Source organism: Candoia aspera, chromosome 1 (genome assembly GCF_035149785.1).
Source record: "Candoia aspera isolate rCanAsp1 chromosome 1, rCanAsp1.hap2, whole genome shotgun sequence".
In the NCBI taxonomy this organism is placed as follows: domain Eukaryota; kingdom Metazoa; phylum Chordata; class Lepidosauria; order Squamata; family Boidae; genus Candoia; species Candoia aspera.
In genome coordinates, this window is record NC_086153.1 from 335582111 (window position 1) to 335602004 (window position 19894).

Genomic DNA, 19894 nt, shown 5'->3' on the forward strand with positions numbered 1-19894 from the left:
ATACTATATACTATACTATGCTACACTACACACTACACTACACTACAGCCATCCAACGTCAGTGGATCTGGTCAGTGTACAAAACCCCCAAATCCATGAAAACTGATAAAACCTAAAACCACGCAGACAGCCCAGACTAAAACAAAATACAGCAATATAAACTCCAGGCCTGAAACCAAAGCCAGTTTATATCCAAGGACTACCCTTTTCCAAGCTGGGGAAGCTGACGACTGGGGAAGTCAGTGGCAAGCCGCCCTGCTATAGTCTGCCAAGAAAACCTCGCAAAAGCGGCGTCCCCCCAAAGGGTCAGACATGACTTGGTGCTTGCACAAGGGACCTTTTGCCTTTTTTTCATCACCCTTTTCCAAAGGTTCTGAATTTGATCCTTGATTTGCATCCAGTGCAACTTAAAAATTGCAGACGAGGTACTTGTCTTCCTTCTTGGGCTAGAGCTTAATGTAAAACATTCCAGAACTTAGACCAATGTTTCTCAACCTTGACAACAAATTGTATGGACTTCAGCTCCCAGAATTCTGGGAGTTGAAGCCCAACAGCTTAAAGTTGCTGAGGTTGAGAAACACTGACTTAGAGCAATGGACTTGCAACCTTATCTGACGCTTCTAACTCTGTCCTCCTGGGAATGACCAAGAATAGTATCAGCTTCAAGTACCCTTCTTCTTTCACCTTCTCATGCAGACACTTAAGCATAGGAAATTTCCTGTTAAATTCTTCTTTTAGTGACAGAGCGGCAGTAAATTATAGAACAGATTAAGAGGGAAGAAAATGCTGTCCCCAGCTCTTACTCAAAGAGTAATTTAAAAAAAAAAAAGAAAATTTAAATTTTAAAGTAAACAACTTCTACTCAAAGAGTGAAAATCACGGATTCAATTTCACTCTGCAGCAAAGGAAAGCCATTGGGGGAAGCCAGTCATCGGCTCTTTTATATTAAGCAGGAAAGCCCAAATTAATATGACCAGAGATCATCTCAGGGAATGACCTAACGAAAGGTTGACTTGCAGAATGGAGTGGAGAGGTGGGTAGCAGAGAGCACGTGTTGGAGAAACACCAAGTGGTGGCAATCCAGGTGCTCATGCCCAAAGACTCAGTCCTCTTACACTCTTTCTGGGGTCCAGGCTGCAGGTCCACCCCTTGGATAGTGCTCATCCCCAGCCAGCTGACACCCTCATCTCTGAATTGGTCCAAACAGGTTGCACAGTCCTTGGATTGTGGCCTGATGTATCTCAGCATGGACCTCAGACACTTACTTATTATGTCCTTCAGTACTGTTCACGTTTGTGTTGCCCTTCCTTGTCTCACCACCTGCTGCCTTCAGCCGCTTATCAAGAGGTTCTGTATCCAAGGGACGCCATATCTTGGGCACCCATTTGATAGATGATGCAACGTATCATAAACAAATAAGCCACCTCTCCTAGTAGCTCTAGTTCCTAGATTAATAAACCTTCCACAATTAAGCATGTTACAAATCAGCTACAGTAGAAACTCCACCCGTTCCAACCAAGTGTGAGAAACGGAATGTGTATCTTGATTTAAAAAATATTCACCTATATATATATATATGTATGTATGTGTGTGTATATATATATATATATATACATACATACATACATACATACACACACACACACACACACTTAGGGATACATATGTACAGATAGGAAGTACAGTGAAATCTGTATTTAACAGATGAGGTTGGGAAGGGGGTGTCCATCATTCCCAATTCATTAAGTGTAATCTGCAGGGACACTGTTAAGAATGTGCTTTATAGCATCTGCAATCCGCCCGTTCAAGGTTTCACTGCCATTTGAAGTGGTTTTCTTTAAAACAGTTCAATTGCAGTGCTTCTGTTAAATAAAAATCTAAGTATTGAGGCTGAAGTGGCAGAAGGGGGGCATTTTTAAATATTTGGGATATATTTATAGTAACTGCATTTTATCTGCACTTTATTTAATTTAGTAATTAAATCTCAATTTAAATTAAAGCCAATTTTAGTTTCTGTCCTGGGTCTAAACCATTTTTGGGAATGAAGTCTCTACAGGTGGTCTTTGCTTAACGACCACTTGTTCAGCGACCATTCGAACTTATGATAGTGTTGAATGAGTGGCACTTACAATAGGTCCTTGTATTTACGACAGCCACAGCGTCCCCAAGGCCACGTGATCGCAATCCAGACCGGTCCTTGAAGTTCCAGCTGTTGCAATGTCCCACGGTCATGTGATTGCCATTTGCAACCTTCCCTGCCTGCTTCCAAGAAGCAAAGTCAATGGGGAAGCTGGCAGGAGGTTGCAAATGGCAACCATGTGAACATTGCACTTAATGACAGCACAGGATTTGCTTAAGGACAGCAACCAGAAGTGCTGGTGCTGCTGTCACTAAGTGGCACACTCGCATGATGTGCTTTAGGACCACTTTGCTTAGTGACAGAGTTCCTGGTCCCAATTGCCGTCATTAACCAAAGACTACCTGTATTAGGAGATCTTGTATTTACAGAACCGCACCCACTCTTCTGCAGAGCCACGCCCAAGGCCAATGGTCAGATGGCAAGATAGAATAGTAAGAGCCGGCTTTTTCGCTTACTGTCCTTTGCTCCTCTTCCACAGAAATCATCTGAAGAATGGCATTGTGAAAGACAAGTGGTTATAGAAGGCACTCGCTGGACCACAGTTGCACAGAGCCAAACTCTGGAGAAACCTGCAAGGACCCCTTCATTCAAACTCCAGCCTGCTCAGGGGGGCCAAAGAAACAGAGCTGCACTCTACCCCACCCAGGGTTGATAACTAGTGCTAGTTGGGGAGCAATGTCCAAGACTGTTTGCAACTTTTCTTTTTTAAACCCTCTGGAGTTGGATTCCAGCTGGATTTCCGTTAACAGTGATGGATCTAGAAGTAGGAGGAAGGTGATGATGCGTCATTTTGTCATGTCAGGTTGGAGCAGAGCATTCACACACACAGTAGCTGCTTCCACCCTTTGGTGAATGAGTGGCCCCTAGCAGGAGAAGCCCCCACCAGGGTGAAGGGATGAGGAACTGTCACTTTTCTGTGGCCTCTGCCTGGCAGGGCCCTCTCTGTGATGGCCCCGCAAAGGTGACACTGCTTCCCCCTTGGTTCAGGACCCCTGATTGGTTAAGAGAAATAATGGGGAATCCCTTCAGAATCTCCAGCTGGCAAAGGGAATGGTGGAAGAGAAAAAGCACATGTGCGAATCAATGAATTTTCAGCCTTGCACATTTGGGTTGAAAAGGAGTATCCCACAGTGCTCTGCGGCACTTTTATCATTGTTCCCTTTTCTAAACAATGTTTTTTTCCTCCTCTTTGTCCTGGTTGGGAGAGGAAAACGGGGTTGCGGTGCTTTGTCTCTCTGTATACATTGGTTTAGGTTGTATACAAAATAAGGCTTGAATTCACAATACAAAGATGGTGAAGTTTTCTAAATGGTCTTCAAAAAGAGGTAATTTTTTTTTAAGTTTGTTTAGATGTAAATATTTATAGTTACGTGATGGGTGATGCACCAATCCGGTTTTGTCTGTCCTTCTACTTGACAGAACCCCAAATGTGATTACCGGAGGCCCCTTCTATTACCGCAGGTTTTGTTTTTTTTATAGCTGTCGCAGTTTCTGGCAGAGTGGTACCTCCCTGTCAGAGGCGGTCTCTCTCTCAGTATTGAGACATAGCTTGGAATAGGAGAGAACAAGAAATCGCAGGTCAGGTGACCTGCTTTTTCACTGATGGGTGATTTTTCCTTGGTGCCATTTAAACTGCTGGATTGGGTTTATTTTTATCATGGTGGCTGGGGAATTCTGGGAGTTGAAATTTTAAAGTTACTGAAGTTGAGAAACACGGCCTTAGGACAAGATGTACGCTGGTAGGGAAGGGGGGAATGTGTCACAAAACTCAAGGTGGCTACAGTCATGTGATGGAAGCCCCACCCCCACCCCTTTTTTTTTACATCACAATACAAGTAAAAAAAAAGACATGGCTTCCGTCGAATGATTGCAGACCCCGTTTTGTATTTTTTGACACTTCTCTCCCCAGATACACCAGTCTTAGGTACAAACAACTTCTTTAGGATGGGCTACCAAATCTGGAAAATTTAGAGCATGCTGTGGGTGCTCTCACAAAATGACTGCCACGAGAGGGCCTTGCTGATTCGCAAAACAGGTGCCACAGTTTGCATTTCTCATTCCATTCGTTTACTAGAAGGCAAACTAGTGAGGCTGACCCTTGCCACCCTCTTGAGACTGTTGCTGTCCAGATGTCTGGGGGTGTGGGAACATTTCCAGACAGGCCTGCAGCCACCCCACCATTTTTTATGTTTTAAGAAGGTCCTTACGAGATTCTTGGAAATAAAGTATATGCTGGAGACTGGTAGTTTGCCTGCCTTTTTTAAATGCCTTTTTTACATTTTTGTAAATTACATATACCAGATGAGGAAAGAGCATGGTGATAACCATGTTACAGGTAGTCCTCACTTAATGATAGTAATTGGGACCAGAATTTCTGTCACTAAGCGATGCGGCTGTAGAGCACAATGTCACATGACTGCGCTACTTAGCAACAAAAATGCCAGCACTTCCTGTTGTCATCATTAAGCGAATCACTGTGGGTCATTAAGCAAGGATGACACCTGGTTGCCATTTGTGACCTCCTGCTGGCTTCCCCAATGACTTTGCTTATAGGAAGCTGGCAAAGATAGCAAATGGTGATCATGTCACCGTGGGGACACTGCGATGGTTGTAAGTATGAGGACCAGATCTATGCATCACTCATTCAGCGCCACTGTAAGTTCAGGGACCACCTGTATTTAATGCTAACCGTAATGTTATTGTACTGAATAGGAAAAATTTGCTTCCTGGGATCTTCTGATTTTTTAATGCAAGTTATAAATCAGGGATACACATTAGGGGCTGTGATCCACATTTAATCTGAGTGCAAAGCCAGGCAGGAAGGGGACATGCAGTCCAAAATGTGGATGGAGTCAACAAAGTAGTGGGCAGGGCAAGGCCAACTATTATTTATTTATTTTATAAATTTATTTACCGCCCATCTCCCCATCGGGGGGGGGGGGACCCTTTAACTTTGCTTCCGCTGGATATACATGCAATTAAAATGAATCAAGTATAGTTCAAGTATGATTTAAAAAGGGAAAGGTTCTGGGATCATGCTTGCCAAAATACAATTGATAGATACTACAAAGTTTTTTGGGCAGCAGTACAACAAAAGTGGTTTACTGCTGCCTTTCTTTTTTTCCCTCCTACAGCTAAGTACTATCCAGTTTAGTTACCTTTTTTGCAACCGGCGAAGTGGCTGCCATCTGCTGTGATTTAATCCACATGTATTTAGGATTTCCCCTTCTTTCACAACAAAATGCAACCATGAGTGTAAAGCTTTGGGTTGTGCTCAGAGAAATGAAAATTGGTTTAGCCACAGCCATGGAACCTCTGAACCATGGCCAGTCTTTCAGCTTCACCCCTTTAGAGGGCTGCTCTGAGGTTAAAATCACAGAACATTAGGGTTATGCTTGGAAAGGTGAAGAAAAAGATCTAATAAAGTTTTGGAGTGTTTCCATTAACAACCGTGGGAAGGTACATTCAAAATTGTGCACCTCTGAAGCCATCATAGGCAGTGTTTGCATTATTATTCATTTAATTCATATCCTATCTTTTTTTTAAAAGAGCTCAAGGCAGATTATGTGAGGGGTCTCCATTTTATCCCAACAACAGTCTTGTGAGGTAGGCTGTGCTGAATGTGTGACTTTACTCTTCTGTGGCTGAGGGGGGGACTAGAATCCGGGTCTCCCCCCTCCTAGTCCAGCACCTTTCCCACCGAATCCAGGTGATGCTTTATGTATCATACTCGGCATCCACAAAGTTCTTCCCTGCTCTGCTTTATCATTACATCAACCCTGTGAGGTTACCCAAAGAGTTTCATGCCTGAACATAGATTTAAAAGGCATTCTTAGTTTCACCAAAAGGCAATATAGGTTTGTGGCTTAGTAGGAACATCTGTAACCACACAAAGCTGGCATCCCTACACAGCCCCTTCAGCCAACCAAAAATACTGGCACAGCTGGCTGCAACTGCACATCTGGGCAGAAAGACATAAGGGCCCCAAGGCTAGAGATAAGAGGATTTTTTGTGTAGCTTTCACAGCATGGAAAAAATCTTGACTTTGATGCCTGCAAAGGCTGGGTGAGACAGGTTAGACAAGAAAGGGTGGGAAAGTGGCAAGTTGGCAAGCCTGCAAAATTATGTCCACAAAGGGCTTTGAAATGCATAAATAGGACATTTTTTGCATGGGTGAAGGGCACGGGCAGGGGGGATATGAAGATACAGGAGTTTGCCTAAGCCTCAAACTCCATTGCACCAAGAAGGGGGAGGCATCAAAATGGCATCTCCTGAGACATCAAGGTGGTTAAGAGTCCCCTTCAGAGGCTGTGAGGTATAGCAATGAAGATGCTGGACTAGGAGTTGAGAGACAGGTTGCCATTGCTCCTCAGCCACAGAGGCCCCTTTGGGACTTTGGGGCACTGCCTCCCTCCCACCCCAACCTACCTCACAGGGTAATTGAGGGAAAAATTGGGGGATGGAGTGCAATGTTCCCTTGCTTGAAATCCTGAACTAAATGTTTTTGAAATCAAGTTTCTGAAAGCCACAGGCCAGTTTTGGCAAGCATTTGGGGCCAGTGGGATATTCGTAACTTCTTTTGGGAAGTTGAGGGCAGAAGAGGCAAAGCAGTGATGAAAAGTGGGCATGGCCAGGTGGGACTGGAGGCTTGATTTTTCTCTGGGCTTGGGGGTGACCATTTTCAGAGGTTGGTTTTCATTTTTCATGATGTCCAGTCGTTGAAAAATATACCTGGAAGGAATACTGCAAAAGAAAGACCCCTGGGAAGCTGTGCAGTCTCAGGCTGCCCCTTCGTGCCATAGGCCCAGAGGACTAGTGGTCAAGGCTTCTGCCAACTGAGGGAGAGGCTGTGGGTTAAACCCTCTCCATTTATTAATACTTCCGGTCCTTGTTCAACAAAAGCTAAATCAAGGAGACAGAAAGGCCTTTATAATGCAAATAAACGTACTTCCCCTTCAGGGAAGTTCAGGAGATTAAAGGAGCCAGTAAGAGTTGGTTGTTGAGAGAAAGAGGAGTGTGGAAAAGGCAGTCATAAATCTAGTAAATAAAAAAATAAATGTTCATCACACCACATGTCTCACAACAGTCTAGTCCACAAAATCCTTCCAGGACAGCCAGATTTGAACAAGTCTCTGGAATATGCCTGTGGCTCTCTTAGCAAGCATTGCGCTTTCTTCACCATCCCTTTTCTCCTTGTCTCCTTCCTTTCAGCCACAACTGTGCATATGCCATATTCCTTCCTCGGGATGATGCTCCACATACCTGTGATTTGCAAACCTTTATCCAATAATAACTTTATTAGGTCTGAAGTTTCCACAAGATCCTATCCCCAGGTCCTCCATGTGACTGTTTCCTATCTAATCCCTCTTAAGACGATCTGAATGAAAAATAAAACAGGAAGCCAGCAAGCTGCAAAGCAAAACACGAGACTCAAGCATCCTCCGCATTTCTGAAAACGCTTCTAAGTTCCACAAAGGTCCCACAGGCATTTTAAGGGCTTTGTTTCTGTATAAGACACCCCAGGTTCCCTGATCACAGGATGCACTGGGCTGCAAAGAGGCCAAGCCACGCACACACACAAAGACTGATATGCCAAGGTTAAATTAAAACCAAGTGCTGCCTTACCTGACCTGCTTTGTGCTTGGATGGGAGACCACCAGGAGTCCCAGCCAGTGCTCTGTTTTTGCCAAGGAAAGGACTGGCATGGGCACACTGCCAAGAGCCAAGCTCAATGGGAAGTCTGTACCTTAGGTAGGTACTATGACTGGTCACCCTTAGTGTGGCTAAAGAGTGTCTGGTTGGTGGCCTGTGGCTGAGGGCATCAGGGGAAGCCGGCCCCACTGTCCCCTCCCGCCTCTTGCCTGGAAGGCACCCCTGCGCTGGTGAGGGAGGAGTTAAGCGGCTCTTCCACCTCTGCCTGAGGGCCGGCTTTGCTCCTCCCCAGCAGCCCTTTGGCCGACGGGGGCGACCTCCAAAGACCAAAAGGCCGGATCTCCGCCCCCTTTCCTCGGGTCGGCTTCTTCCCACCCGCCCCAGGAAGGTCCTTTCCTCCCTAGAAGGCGAGCGCATCCCCGGCCTTTCCTCTCCAGCCGAGACCGCTCGACCCTCCCGATGGGGACTTTGCGTCTCGGGGCCATGGTGGGGCTCGGGCTGCTGCTCTGGGCCTTCCCGGGGTCAGGAGCGGCGTTGCACCCCCAGGAGACGGAGCTTCTGAAGTCCCTGGGGCTGAGGGCGAGGCCCAGCCCCAGGTCCCCTGCCCCCGTGCCTCCCTGGCTCTGGAGGATGTTCCAGAAAAGAAACGAGGCCTCCAAGGAGCCCCGGAACCCGTGTTGGGTGGAGGAGTTTCAAGTCCCTGGAAACATCATTCGGGTTTTCCCCGACCAAGGTAGGACCCAGATAGGGGCCGGGGGAGCTGGGATTGGGGACGATTGCAAAACGTGTGATCGGGCGCTAAGGGCTCGATTTGCTTCCCGCCTTTCTATCCAGGGAAGCGCCAAGGCGGCCGAAGCGTTTGTGCGCGTGCGCCAGCCGCAGAGCTCTCTCTTCCCCCACCCACCCCCGAAGGAGCGCGTTAATCCGCTTTGCGATCTCTTTGAACAAAGGGAAGCCCTGAGTAAGATTAATGCACACGGGAGCCGTTTGATCTTTTCTTGCTGGGGTGATAGAGGGAGCACAATAACTTCATCAATGGACGAAGATAGTTCCTTGTTTTCTTTATGAGCAATGCTTTTCGTTATCTGCGTGTTTCAGTTACAAAAATACCTCATTAAATAAACGAAACTGAGAAATTAACGCACAGCAAAATAGGATAGTGAATTGCCCTTACAAATGGCATTGATGTACCTCAGCTATTCCTATTCCTCAGAAGTTGGGCTGGGGCAGCTTAGTTGTTTCTTCTTTTTAATTAAACTTTATTGATTTTCGAAGTATAATTAGAATACAGAAGATAGAATACAGAAAAGAGAGAATACGAAGCTAAAGAAAAAAGATGAACTATAAAAGTGCAGAAATAGAAAACATAGAAGGAAAGTGACTTCCAACCTTCTCCAACACAGATATAAATGCATATTATACAACTGTAATTGCTTACCATTAATAGAACATTTAGCAACATTATTTCTATAAAGTCAAACCATTTAATCATCAAAACCCAAAATCAAAACTTCATTTTTTTCAGATACAAGTAAATGATCCAAAAGTGGTTTCCAAATCAGCTTAGTTTCCAGTGAAATTGTTGGGCATGGAAAAATTATTTTCGCTTGGAAAAAAGTGAAATAATTGAAATAATCAAGTGAAATAATTTTCACTTGGGAGAAGAATGGTTAGTTACTGTTCCAATATACTAGGTTTCAATAGATTAGGCTCCTGTCTCAGGAGTGAAGAGGCCAGAATAGTGAAGGGTAAATAGGAAAAAAATGTGTAAGTAGCTGAATGAAGCAGGGGCATTTAACAAAAATTGGTGATTGTTTGAAGCAGGGTTTCTGAACCAGGGTTCTGTGGCAGCCTGGGATTCTGTGAGAGGTCACTAGGGGTTCTCTGGGAGATCACAATTGATTTTAAAAATTACTTCCAATTTGGGCAACTTCACATTAAAGAGGTAAGTTTCCTTCTTTTAGTTTAAGAACACTGTTCATGCACCTATACAGGCCAACCCATGAAATGAAGATAATAATTTTGTAACTTGTGGCCCATATCTGAGCCTGAATGTGCAGGGGTTCCCTGAGGCCTAAGAAATATTTCAAGGGTTCCTCCAGGGTCAAAAAGTTGAAAAAGGCTGGTTTAAAGAATTAATTACACACACAGAAACACACACATGGACATGGGCGCGGGGGGGAGTGGAGAATGAAAAACCCACAAGAGTGTATTTTTGTACTCAACAAAATTATATCTTGTAATACAATTAAATTGCTAACATTTGAGCAATTTTACTTAAGAGGGAAAAAAATGGGGGAAATGGAAAATAAAACTCTATGTGCGATCCAAATTAATAAATAGTCTTGTAAATGGGACTCCTGATAGTAAAACATTTTTTTTTAGATATAGAAAGGAATGCTGCATACTTGAAGGAGGATGAGTGCTCTTCATTCCCCCCCTTTTTTTTTGCAATAATAACATGGGTGATTTTGAGCTCCTAGAGGGGAAAAACCAGGATAAAAATGTAATGAATGAATAAAATCTACTTTCAAAGGGTAAAGTTGTAGCTTTAGAAGGTACAAAATTGCTTCCCTTCTATTGGAAATGCATCTTGCTGCTAAACAGCTTCTGGAAACATACAGAAGGTGAAGAACGTATGATTGGCTCTAAGGAAAAAAAAATCCACATTAGGCAAGCACATTGATTTAAAATATGGATTAAAAGAAAATGCCACAGCTCTTTTTGAAAAAGCTGCTATCTTTTCAAGTTGGCTGGATTTCCTTTTCTTTTTCGTGCATCTGGCCATCCATTTTCAAAGCAGAAGCAAAATAGGCAGTCTTTACCGCCTCATTTCATAGTCTGCAGCATTGTGGAATACACACCCACAAGGTTGCCAACTTACCGAAGGGCAGACCAAAGTCATCCTGGGCTGCTCCTATGGTTTTTAATATGGTGTTAGGTGGAAGCAGTATTGTGTGATTTCTCACACTGCTGTCCCAATAAGCATTCTTGCTTTCTTGGTGTCTGTTAATTCTGAACCACACAGCAGAGGAAAAACACTGTGGTTAAAGCTGTAATAAAAGTTTCATTTCAGTGGAAACTTTCCACTGAACTGTTTTTTTATTTAATTAATTAGTCAGCCACCCCAATCACTGAAACAACGCTAGGGCATGTGCGTGTCACAATAGTGCAGCAATTAAAAGACTCTTGGCCGTAACCAGGAACTTGGAGTAGATTTCAAATCTGTATTTTAAATCTGATTAGAAGCATCTGAAGTCCAGGCAGCATAGAACACATAGAAAAAGACATGCCTACTTCTGACTATTCGGTGTTGTGTTCCTACAACATATGAAACCTTAAATATGAGTTAGCAAGAGGCTGCAGGTAGAAGACAGAGGAAAACGTTAAGGCACCAAAAACAAATTGAATTCTTTTAGTCCTAAATGTGTCATGAATGGCATTGTTGTTCCCTTGTCTGATGTTGTTCTCTTGTCCCCTCACCCCAGATGCTTTCTGTCTGGTAACCTTCTGGTGGCCCTAAGTGCTTTTGATTTCTGCACCCATTCTAGGACACTTGATCCACAGAGAGGAACCCCAGAGTTGGATATGTCTACAAAAACGGCTGTATTTTAATTTCTCCGCTCTGGAGGAAGGGGAACGGTTGACACTGGCCCAGCTGGAGATTCAGTTCAGCCACAACCAGTACCACAGCTCCAGTTCAGTTCAACCCTTTGAGTTAAGCCTGTATCGGGCTCCCCAGATGGCTTTGCGGGGCATGTCTGCCCACACTTACAGCCGCCAACTGGTGGAGCAATCCTTCATCCACCTGCACAAGTCCTTTGTCTTCAACCTGACCGAGGTGGCAAAGGACTGGCAGACTCCTTCTAGGAATTTGGGCTTGTTCCTGGAAATTAGCCTCCCGACATCACCTGACAGAAGCTTATGCTCCAAGCTGGATTCCATGCTCAGTACGTCCCTGCTGGTGGTTTCCCTCATTCCTGGGCAGTGCAAAAGTGCCAGGAAGAGGCGTAGCACCTACCAGGTGCCAGTCACTGCCAGCAACATTTGTACATCCCGGCGGTTGTACATCAACTTCAACGATGTCGGTTGGGAGAACTGGATCATTGCTCCCCAGGGTTACATGGCCAACTACTGTCTTGGAGACTGCCCTTTCCCTTTGACCGAGGAGCTCAACAGCACCAACCATGCCATCTTGCAAACCATTGTGCATTCTCTTGACCCTGAAGGGACCCCTCAGCCTTGCTGTGTCCCAGTCCGCCTTTCACCAATATCCATTCTATACTATGATAACAGTGACAATGTTGTGTTGAGGCATTACGAGCATATGGTGGTGGATGAATGTGGCTGTCGGTGAGATGATTCACCAGATGCTCCTGGGTCAGTTGCTGTTTCACCAACCTCTTCCTGCTGTATCTTTAGATGAGCCACCAGATGTTCAGCTGTGATCATTTAGTTTATAATCTTGCTTGAGCGGCTAGAGGAGCTGTGCATAGCCATGGAGTATCAAGCAGGATGCAATATTTTTTTTGCCAAAAATTGCTGGAGTCGTGTACAATTTATGGGGAGGCTGTTTCTTGCAATACCTCTTGTCTATTTTTAAATATGGGCTAAATAATTTGTTAATTATCCTAGAATCAAAATCAACACAATTGGTTTTTAAAAAGTAATGTATTTTAAATCTCTGCGTGATTGACTTTAAAATTCCTTCACCAATAATCTTGGTTATTAAAATAGACAAAAAGTAGTTACGGATCCTTGTTGTTTGTTCAGGATCTTCCCTCAAAACAAGTCCAGTCAAATTTGTTTGCACAGGATCACTGGATTTCTAAAATGAGCTAAGCATCAAGCACTATGTTTATCAAAAGTTTGCAGGAAGAGTCTGCTAAATAATCTAGTAATTCGTTTATGGCATTGGCTAACCAGTTGCTCTTGCAAAGTGGAAGTCTGTTGGGCACATTCCTAGTATCTGATATTCAGTCATACTGCTTCTGCAAACAGTTGATGCAGCCATCAAGGGCCTCTTCTGGATACACTTTAAAAGCCAGCAGCCATCACAATCTGGTTATACTGTAATTCTGCATGAAACGATTCCTTTAGTCTATTTCTGAAATGTTCAATCCTAGCAGTGGAGGGTCACTAAGGAACACAGAGGTACACATTTTTGGATTCAGAATTTTCATCTTTACTGAATACTAAATGTAGCACGGATGAACATCTTCCTGAAGAGATGGGACTGGAAACATGATTGGATTTTAAAAGTAATTGTCTCCGAGAATCGGGTATGACTGGATTAAAAAAAACAAAATCATATGCTGTTGCCCCTAGTTAACAAGAAATCAAAGTTCCTTGCTACATCAGTTCATGTTTTAAAAATAATCTTAATTTGTTAAATTTATATGGAGTCCAATTCCCAACAACTCTGGGAAGCAGCAAAGCTTTTTCTGGAAACAAGCGTTTGTGAGTTAAGTATAGTAACAAGTGGAGATCAGCTTTCTCACTGGCATTTCTAGCAATTAAATATCTCGGAAGAGAATGAATACATATTACCATAATGCAAGATTTAGTTTGAGGTAAGAACAACACATGGCTATTCTTCCACTGCAGACTAATAAAGGATCAGATTGGAATGGAAACTGATCAGAACAAATCTCTTGAGATAAGGTAAATAAAAATGCAAAATAAATTTTAAAAATTGAATTCCATCACAACAGGTTATCCATGGTGGGAACCAGAATACTGCTGTTACTTCTAAATTCAGCTAGCCTTATGGATGTAAAATAAACATTTGAAAGCTGCCGCATCACAGATAATATACCAAAATCTGCCAGGTCAGGAGAATGAGGTAAACTTTAAATGGTGGGTAGGCTTTTCCATTTTTCTCACAAGAGAAAAATCCGTATTGAACATTGGCACCCATCAAGAAAGAGGTTCTACCACCTCTCTTAGGAGTTATTCTGTAACTCCTTGTTTTAATTTGGACCACAAGTTAGAGAGATTAACGTACACTGCTGTACGAAGCAGCACAGGCTGAATGGCTGTCAGGTGTGGCCACTGATTCAGTAAAAATTATTACAAACCATCGCTGTATATACTGTGCATTGGATGCAGGTTAAAGAACTGCTGCCGTCCCAGCACAACGTAAGACATTCCCAGACAAACTCATTCATTTGCTTCTGAGTGCGGGTTGCAGGAAGATACGATTTTTGTGTGTTAAATGTTTTAAAGAGAGTAATCAGCATAAGCCAATACAATAAAAAAAGGTAAGATGAGTACGTGTGTGTCTGTGTGCACGCGCGTGTATTGTACTGAGTTTTTCTGACTTAAAGGTAACTTGTAGGCTTATAGCCACAGTTTTAACAACTGAACATCAGAAATTTAAGACCCCAGACACTGAATGCAAGCGTTTTTTATTAATTTGATGAGAAACAGGTTTTAAAACAAACAGAGACAGAAAAAAATCAGCACCGCACTAGCACTGATGTTTTGGCGGGGTTTTGTACTGAAACTCGGCATTTTATAACTGCTACAAAAGGAAAAAAAAATCAGCAAGAGGCAAGCATTGCTACCTAGTGAAATGTGAGGAGGGAATGGGAAGGCATTGGGAAGACAGTGGGAGGAGGAGGGAGCTACATTACTTAGTGGATTGCATTGCACAAAGAGGTTTAGCATTTCGTCTAGCTCAAAAATCTACACAGCCACACAGCGAAGGGGATGGTAGAAGAAAGGAAATTAACAAGCGGTTCCCCAGCAGTCAGAATAAAGATTCCACCTTTCAGGCAGGAAAGTGGCCTTTCTCCCTTTCCCATACACATAGCAGAAGTCTAAACTCTGGAGATGTTTTCAGTTAACAAGAACAATTGCAGATTTTCATTCACGTGCTCCCCTCTTCCCAAACCTGCAATATAAAGCAAGGCCTGATGAATGCTAAAAGGGCGAAAGAAGCCAAGTATACTTCTTGCAGACTAGTGTGGAGGGCTTTTTGTTTTTTTTTGGGGGGGGGCAGGGCAAAAGTGGGAATGAACATTACAAAATGTCCAAATTTTTAAAATAAAATGTGGGGATTCTAAAGTACGTTCAGGTCAAGTTATGGGGGTTCCTCAACACATACAAAAAGTTAAAACACGCTTAGAGCCCTTTGATTGGAAAAGAAAGCTAAATTCATTTTAAAAAAAATCACACAACTAGGAAGTTGGTTCAAACTGTCTCAGATAAAGGAACTTAATGGGACCACCTCTGGTGGCAAGAAAATCAAACCAATAATAGAGTAGCAGGCAATTGTTCTCAAAACTTTTAATGCAGATATACATGCTTTCTGCTATGAGCCAAGGTGAGGTTTTTTTCCCCCATAAATTGCCTCTTCCAGTTGGGATTTGAAATGATAAATCAAAGGAGCCTGACCAAGGGTCCTGCTCCCTAACATGGTCTCCAGCTTCGTTTAAACTTCTGATGCTCATTCCAGAGTTCCCTGTACAGAATGTCAAGAAAAATACCCTCCATGCCAAGGATTATTTTCGCCTAACAGTGGCCACCTTACTATATCTGCCTGCTCTTCCTCCCCAGACAACTCCAAACTATCTCAATATATCATTAGAGAAGCTTTACTTCAAAACCAATATAATCCCCCGTTTCCACTACAGTTTTCCCAACATCAGCAGCAACTAATAAAAAGCAGGTCAATCCCAGTGTTGTTCATTCTCAGGGGCCAAAGGGCACAGATACCCATCTCCCTTTTGTAAAGCATATGCCTTTCAGAAGTTTTTTTTTAAAAAAAACAACAACCACCTTGTCACACAGAGAAGAGCCCAGGCAGGAATCAATTAAAACTGACGACACCATTCTGATCTCTCCACCGCACTGGCAGGATGCATCAGCTTCCTGGCAAGATGCACACACCCCCTCCCCCAAGAAGAGTTTGATTGACTGAAATCACACAGAAGAGATTGGTGTTCTAACTTGTGTTAAACGTATAGATATATATATATATATTTATATATGTATCTTTATGGTTTTTTAAGCATCTCAAAACAAGGATTTTTCTCCAGGTCCACTACTAAATTTCAGAGACAAACTTCTAAAAAAATATCCAGTGCTTCTTTGAATTACTTAAAAAAAACAAAAAAACGCCCCATCTCTCCATCAGAAGCCCATTCAGACTGTGGGTGAAGCCACATGAGGCTCAAAGCCAGATTCTGGACAGCAAAACCACACATCTCAGAGTTAGGTACCAGCCAGCTGGCTTCCCCACAAGCTTCAGGACATTCCCTCTTGGATGGTGTGCTTGTTCCTAAAAAGGCCGAGTGTTCCTCCCTTCCTTCCTACTCTTAAAAACAAAAAAATGGAGAGATTGGTACGCGAACAACTCTGAGATGGGGGTTTTCCGCTCCCCGCCTGTTCTAACTGTGAAACCCTGCTTGCGATACGAACGGAATGAAATGGTTCTTGCTGCTAAGACCCTTCCTCTCTTTCTTGGTGGGGGTGTCGTGGCAGGGGAGGGGACAGGGAACTTCACGGACCACTCAGTTCTTCCAGGGCGAGTTAGTTCTCCCTCCCAGTGAGGTGCCAGTTGGTCCTCCAGTGCTTCTCTTCCCATCTCCGGTCAGTCTCCTTGTCTCAGTGAGCTAGCAGTGGGCTCTCTTCTTTCTCTTTCGCTCTCCTTTCTCCTCGCCGTTGGTTTCTCTCTTTTTATCCCTCTCTCTCCTGTTGCTCTCACAGAGTCGCTTCAGTTTTAGCAGTGGAAAACAGGTATCCATTTTATTTTATTTTTATTACCCTGAATAAATTGCTGTTGAACTAAGCTCCACATAAGCTTAGCTCTTCTCCTTCAACCTAAAGGAAAGAGAAGAATGTCATTAACATCACAAGGCTTAGGTTAAATTTCTGGAGGGCTTCCTCATCACAAATAGCTCAACGAATGGGCTGAGCCAGAGAGAGATCCATAAGAATGTTTTATTACTGCCGTAAAGCTGCCCAGAGTCATAATAGACTGGGGCAGCCCATAAATGTTTTAAGTAACAAACGTACAGTTGAATCAAGGCATTTTCTCATATGTTGGCATTCACATGATTCAGATTTTCTTCAAGAGACCCAAACATCCCCAGAAGTAGATCATAAACTATGCTGTTAGTAGAATGTTTGTCTGTTTTCACAGATGTAAAGAATGCCCAACCAACTCTGGGCAGTTTACATAATAAAAAACCAAAACAATAAAACAAAAAAAGTTGATACACGTCTTGCCTGCTCTGGCACTTAATATGGAGAAAGAAACTACCTTTCCATGAGAATTCCATTCAGATAGCATGATCAACAGCTGTTGGTAACTGACCATCCATGAAGGTTTTCAATGTTTCAAAGACGGTCTATCTACTTACTTACTTATTTACTTATATTTGAATTTATTGGCTGCCAAACTCCAGTGGACTGTATGTTGTGGCCGGAAGTTTCACCACAGAATGATGCCTTGTATGACATACTTCATTTGATCAGATCTACATCTAGCACTCAGTGTCATAGGGGCTTCCCAAATTGAGACTTAGAAGATAAAGAAAATTTTGTTCTTAAAAATCTCAAAAATATTGTGAAGGTAAGATGTTTTTCCCAGCAAAACCTAATCCCTCTTATAGCCCACAGCTCTTCCTATCTTCTCTAGTTGGATATTAGCAAACTAAGTTAGCCCGTTCAGTATAGTGGTTAAGGCACCAGGCTAGAAACCAGGAGACTGTGAGTGGCCGGCTGGGTGACCTTGGGCCAGTCCCTCCCTCTCAGCCCAAGAGCCAATCAGGCATGGTAGGAGAGTTCTAGTCCCGCCTCAGGCATGAAAGCCGGCTGGGTGACCTTGGGCCAGTCCCTCCCTCTCAGCCCAAGAGCCAATCAGGCATGGTAGGAGAGTTCTAGTCCCGCCTCAGGCATGAAAGCCGGCTGGGTGACCTTGGGCCAGTCCCTCCCTCTCAGCCCAAGAGCCAATCAGGCATGGTAGGAGAGTTCTAGTCCCGCCTCAGGCATGAAAGCCGGCTGGGTGACCTTGGGCCAGTCCCTCCCTCTCAGCCCAAGAGCCAATCAGGCATGGTAGGAGAGTTCTAGTCCCGCCTCAGGCATGAAAGCAGGCTGGGTGACCTTGGGCCAGTCCCTCTCTCTCAGCCCAACCCACCTCACAGGGTTGTTGTTGTGGGGAAAATAGGAGGAGGAAGGAGTATTGGGTATGTTCGCTGCCTTGAGTTATTTATAAAAATAATAAAGGTGGGATAGAAAATAAATAATGAACAACAAGAAGCAAAACAATCCAAGAACACCAATTCTCAGACTCATCTCACGCATGGGAGGCTTGAATGTTCAGAGGAGTGGACAAGGCAAGAGACACTGCTAAGACTATTAAGCTATTTTCATCCACTAAGCCACCTTACACTCTAATACTGTGACAGCCCCGTCACTCCATGTTGATATGCACGTTCCCCCTGGTAAGTTGAATCCTGCGACAGGGCCACGTCAATCTGAGATTTAAACTCATCGCCAAGGTAACTATCCTGAAGAGAAAAAATGAAAATTCCAAATGAGCATTTTTTTATCCAGAAAAATCTACTGAGCCATGAGGTGATGTATATTGATAAAACCAAGACATATTTAGTTTTCTTTTTCCAAGTCTGATGCCATTTTACAGAAACAATGAAAAAATAAGCAACTCAGAAGCATTCTGAAGAAGAGCAGAATTCGAGATTAAAGACTGTTGACAGATGATTCAAAACTGTTTAGGAACCAGCCCAGAAGATAACTAGAAGGATATTTAACAGTTCTGACACCATCGCAATGGCTTATGGTCTTCAACTTGCTTGCATGGGATATTAAGTAAATTTCTCAGATGAAAGGTTAATCAGAGGAGGTTCTTAAGTACTGGATACAAGACAAGTTGAGGCAGTCTTCCCAATCCTGGTACCCTCCAGATTTGTCAGGTTACAACACCCATCATGACTAGCATTAATGGGAGTAATAGTCCAACACCTCTTGTGTGCAAGAGGTTGCAGAGACGATTCAGACCTTTCGAGGAAACCTCTCTGCATCTTGAACCCAGAAGACTATGCCACCACCTCCAAACACAGCACTTACACCTCTGCAGAGCTTACTAAGAATCACTCCTCCAACCAGCAACTGAGAAGCAAACTTTGTTACCTGCGACAATTCTGGCTGGGAGAGGCCAGGCTGGCTCATCTGAGAGGGCTGGCTCATGGAGATGTAACCCTGAGTCAGAGGGCCCTGAGAGAAAGGCTGGGAGACCACATCTTGGCTGGCCTGGCTGTTGGGGAGATTCGATTGGCCAGTTCCTGGAATCCCAAAACGGTTCTTCTGCCGCCCACCACGGCCAGTTTTGCCTTTCAAGTTTCCGCGTCCTGCAAGTGCAACCAAATCTCAATACACACACACACACAGAACTTCATTTGGCAAGACCATACATCCAAATAGGTAGGTGGTGTCTGCATCTGCAATAGTTCACATTCTTTGTCCATGCAACTATTAAACACATAATGTGAAGGAGATATGTAATCATGCTAGAAACTCCCAAGTAGAAATCTACCTTCCCCCCGGCCAAAGGTCTATACAAAGGTCTTAAGCAGAATATGTTATTCAGTGTTACCTTCCCTCACAAACACCGTAATTGTCACTGATAATCTTATCCTCTGTTTGACAAATACATAAGAGGAGTTGCAAAAGAACTCTGGGGCTGTGAAGAAAGTAGGATCAGAACAAGTCAGACGAACAGAAGTTTAAGAGTCTGCTTTATTTACAAGGGCCTTCCTATGGAGCATGACTCAATCTTGAAATCAACCTCTTTCACTGACAGAATGTATTTTATTTCACATATGCTATATTGCACTACTATGAGCCTCATGTGGCGCAGAGCGGTAGGTGGCAGTATTGCAACTGAAAACTCTCCCCACAACCCGAGTTCGATCCCAGAGGAGGCTGGATTCTCGGGTAGCCGGCTCAGGTCAACTCAGCCTTCCATCCTCCCGAGGTCGGTAAAACGAGTACCTGGCTTGCTGGGGAAGGTGGCTGGGGAAGGCAAATGGCAAACCACCCCGCTACGTCATGAAAGTGTCGTCCCTCCAAAGG

The 19894-nt window shown here is 43.7% G+C and overlaps 3 protein-coding genes across 4 annotated transcripts in view; 2 read left to right on the plus strand and 1 right to left on the minus strand.

Annotated features, from left to right (window-relative positions):
• Positions 1–3430, plus strand: part of CERS1 (ceramide synthase 1) — a 34252-nt gene extending 30822 nt beyond the window's left edge. For both annotated transcript variants that reach the window (XM_063290847.1, XM_063290848.1), the window contains exon 7: positions 2619–3430. In XM_063290847.1, coding sequence (XP_063146917.1) covers positions 2619–2661 — 43 coding nt within the window. In that variant the 3' untranslated portion in view covers positions 2662–3430. The remainder of the gene's footprint in view (positions 1–2618) is intronic.
• Positions 3431–8076: 4646 nt separating this feature from the next.
• GDF1 (growth differentiation factor 1) lies at positions 8077–12536 on the plus strand. Its single transcript, XM_063294216.1, has 2 exons — positions 8077–8525; positions 11344–12536. The coding sequence occupies exons 1-2, from the start codon at positions 8252–8254 to the stop codon at positions 12147–12149; spliced, it is 1080 nt and encodes a 359-aa protein (XP_063150286.1). The 5' UTR covers positions 8077–8251; the 3' UTR covers positions 12150–12536.
• A 2253-nt stretch (positions 12537–14789) lies between these two features.
• The window catches only part of UPF1 (UPF1 RNA helicase and ATPase), a 39997-nt gene continuing 34892 nt past the window's right edge, over positions 14790–19894 (minus strand). The window contains exons 22-24 of the mRNA XM_063290830.1: positions 18953–19170; positions 18193–18312; positions 14790–16621 (exon numbers count right to left, since the gene is read on the minus strand). Of these exons, the coding sequence (XP_063146900.1) occupies positions 18196–18312; positions 18953–19170 (335 nt within the window). The 3' untranslated portion in view covers positions 14790–16621; positions 18193–18195. The remainder of the gene's footprint in view (positions 16622–18192; positions 18313–18952; positions 19171–19894) is intronic.

Coding starts and splice junctions, on each gene's coding strand:
- GDF1 (XM_063294216.1), top strand. CDS start 8,252: ATGGGGACTTTGCGTCTCGGGGCCATGGTGGGGCTCGGGCTGCTGCTC. Junction 8,526..11,343: donor TCGGGTTTTCCCCGACCAAG/GTAGGACCCAGA, acceptor CACCCATTCTAG/GACACTTGATCCACAGAGAG.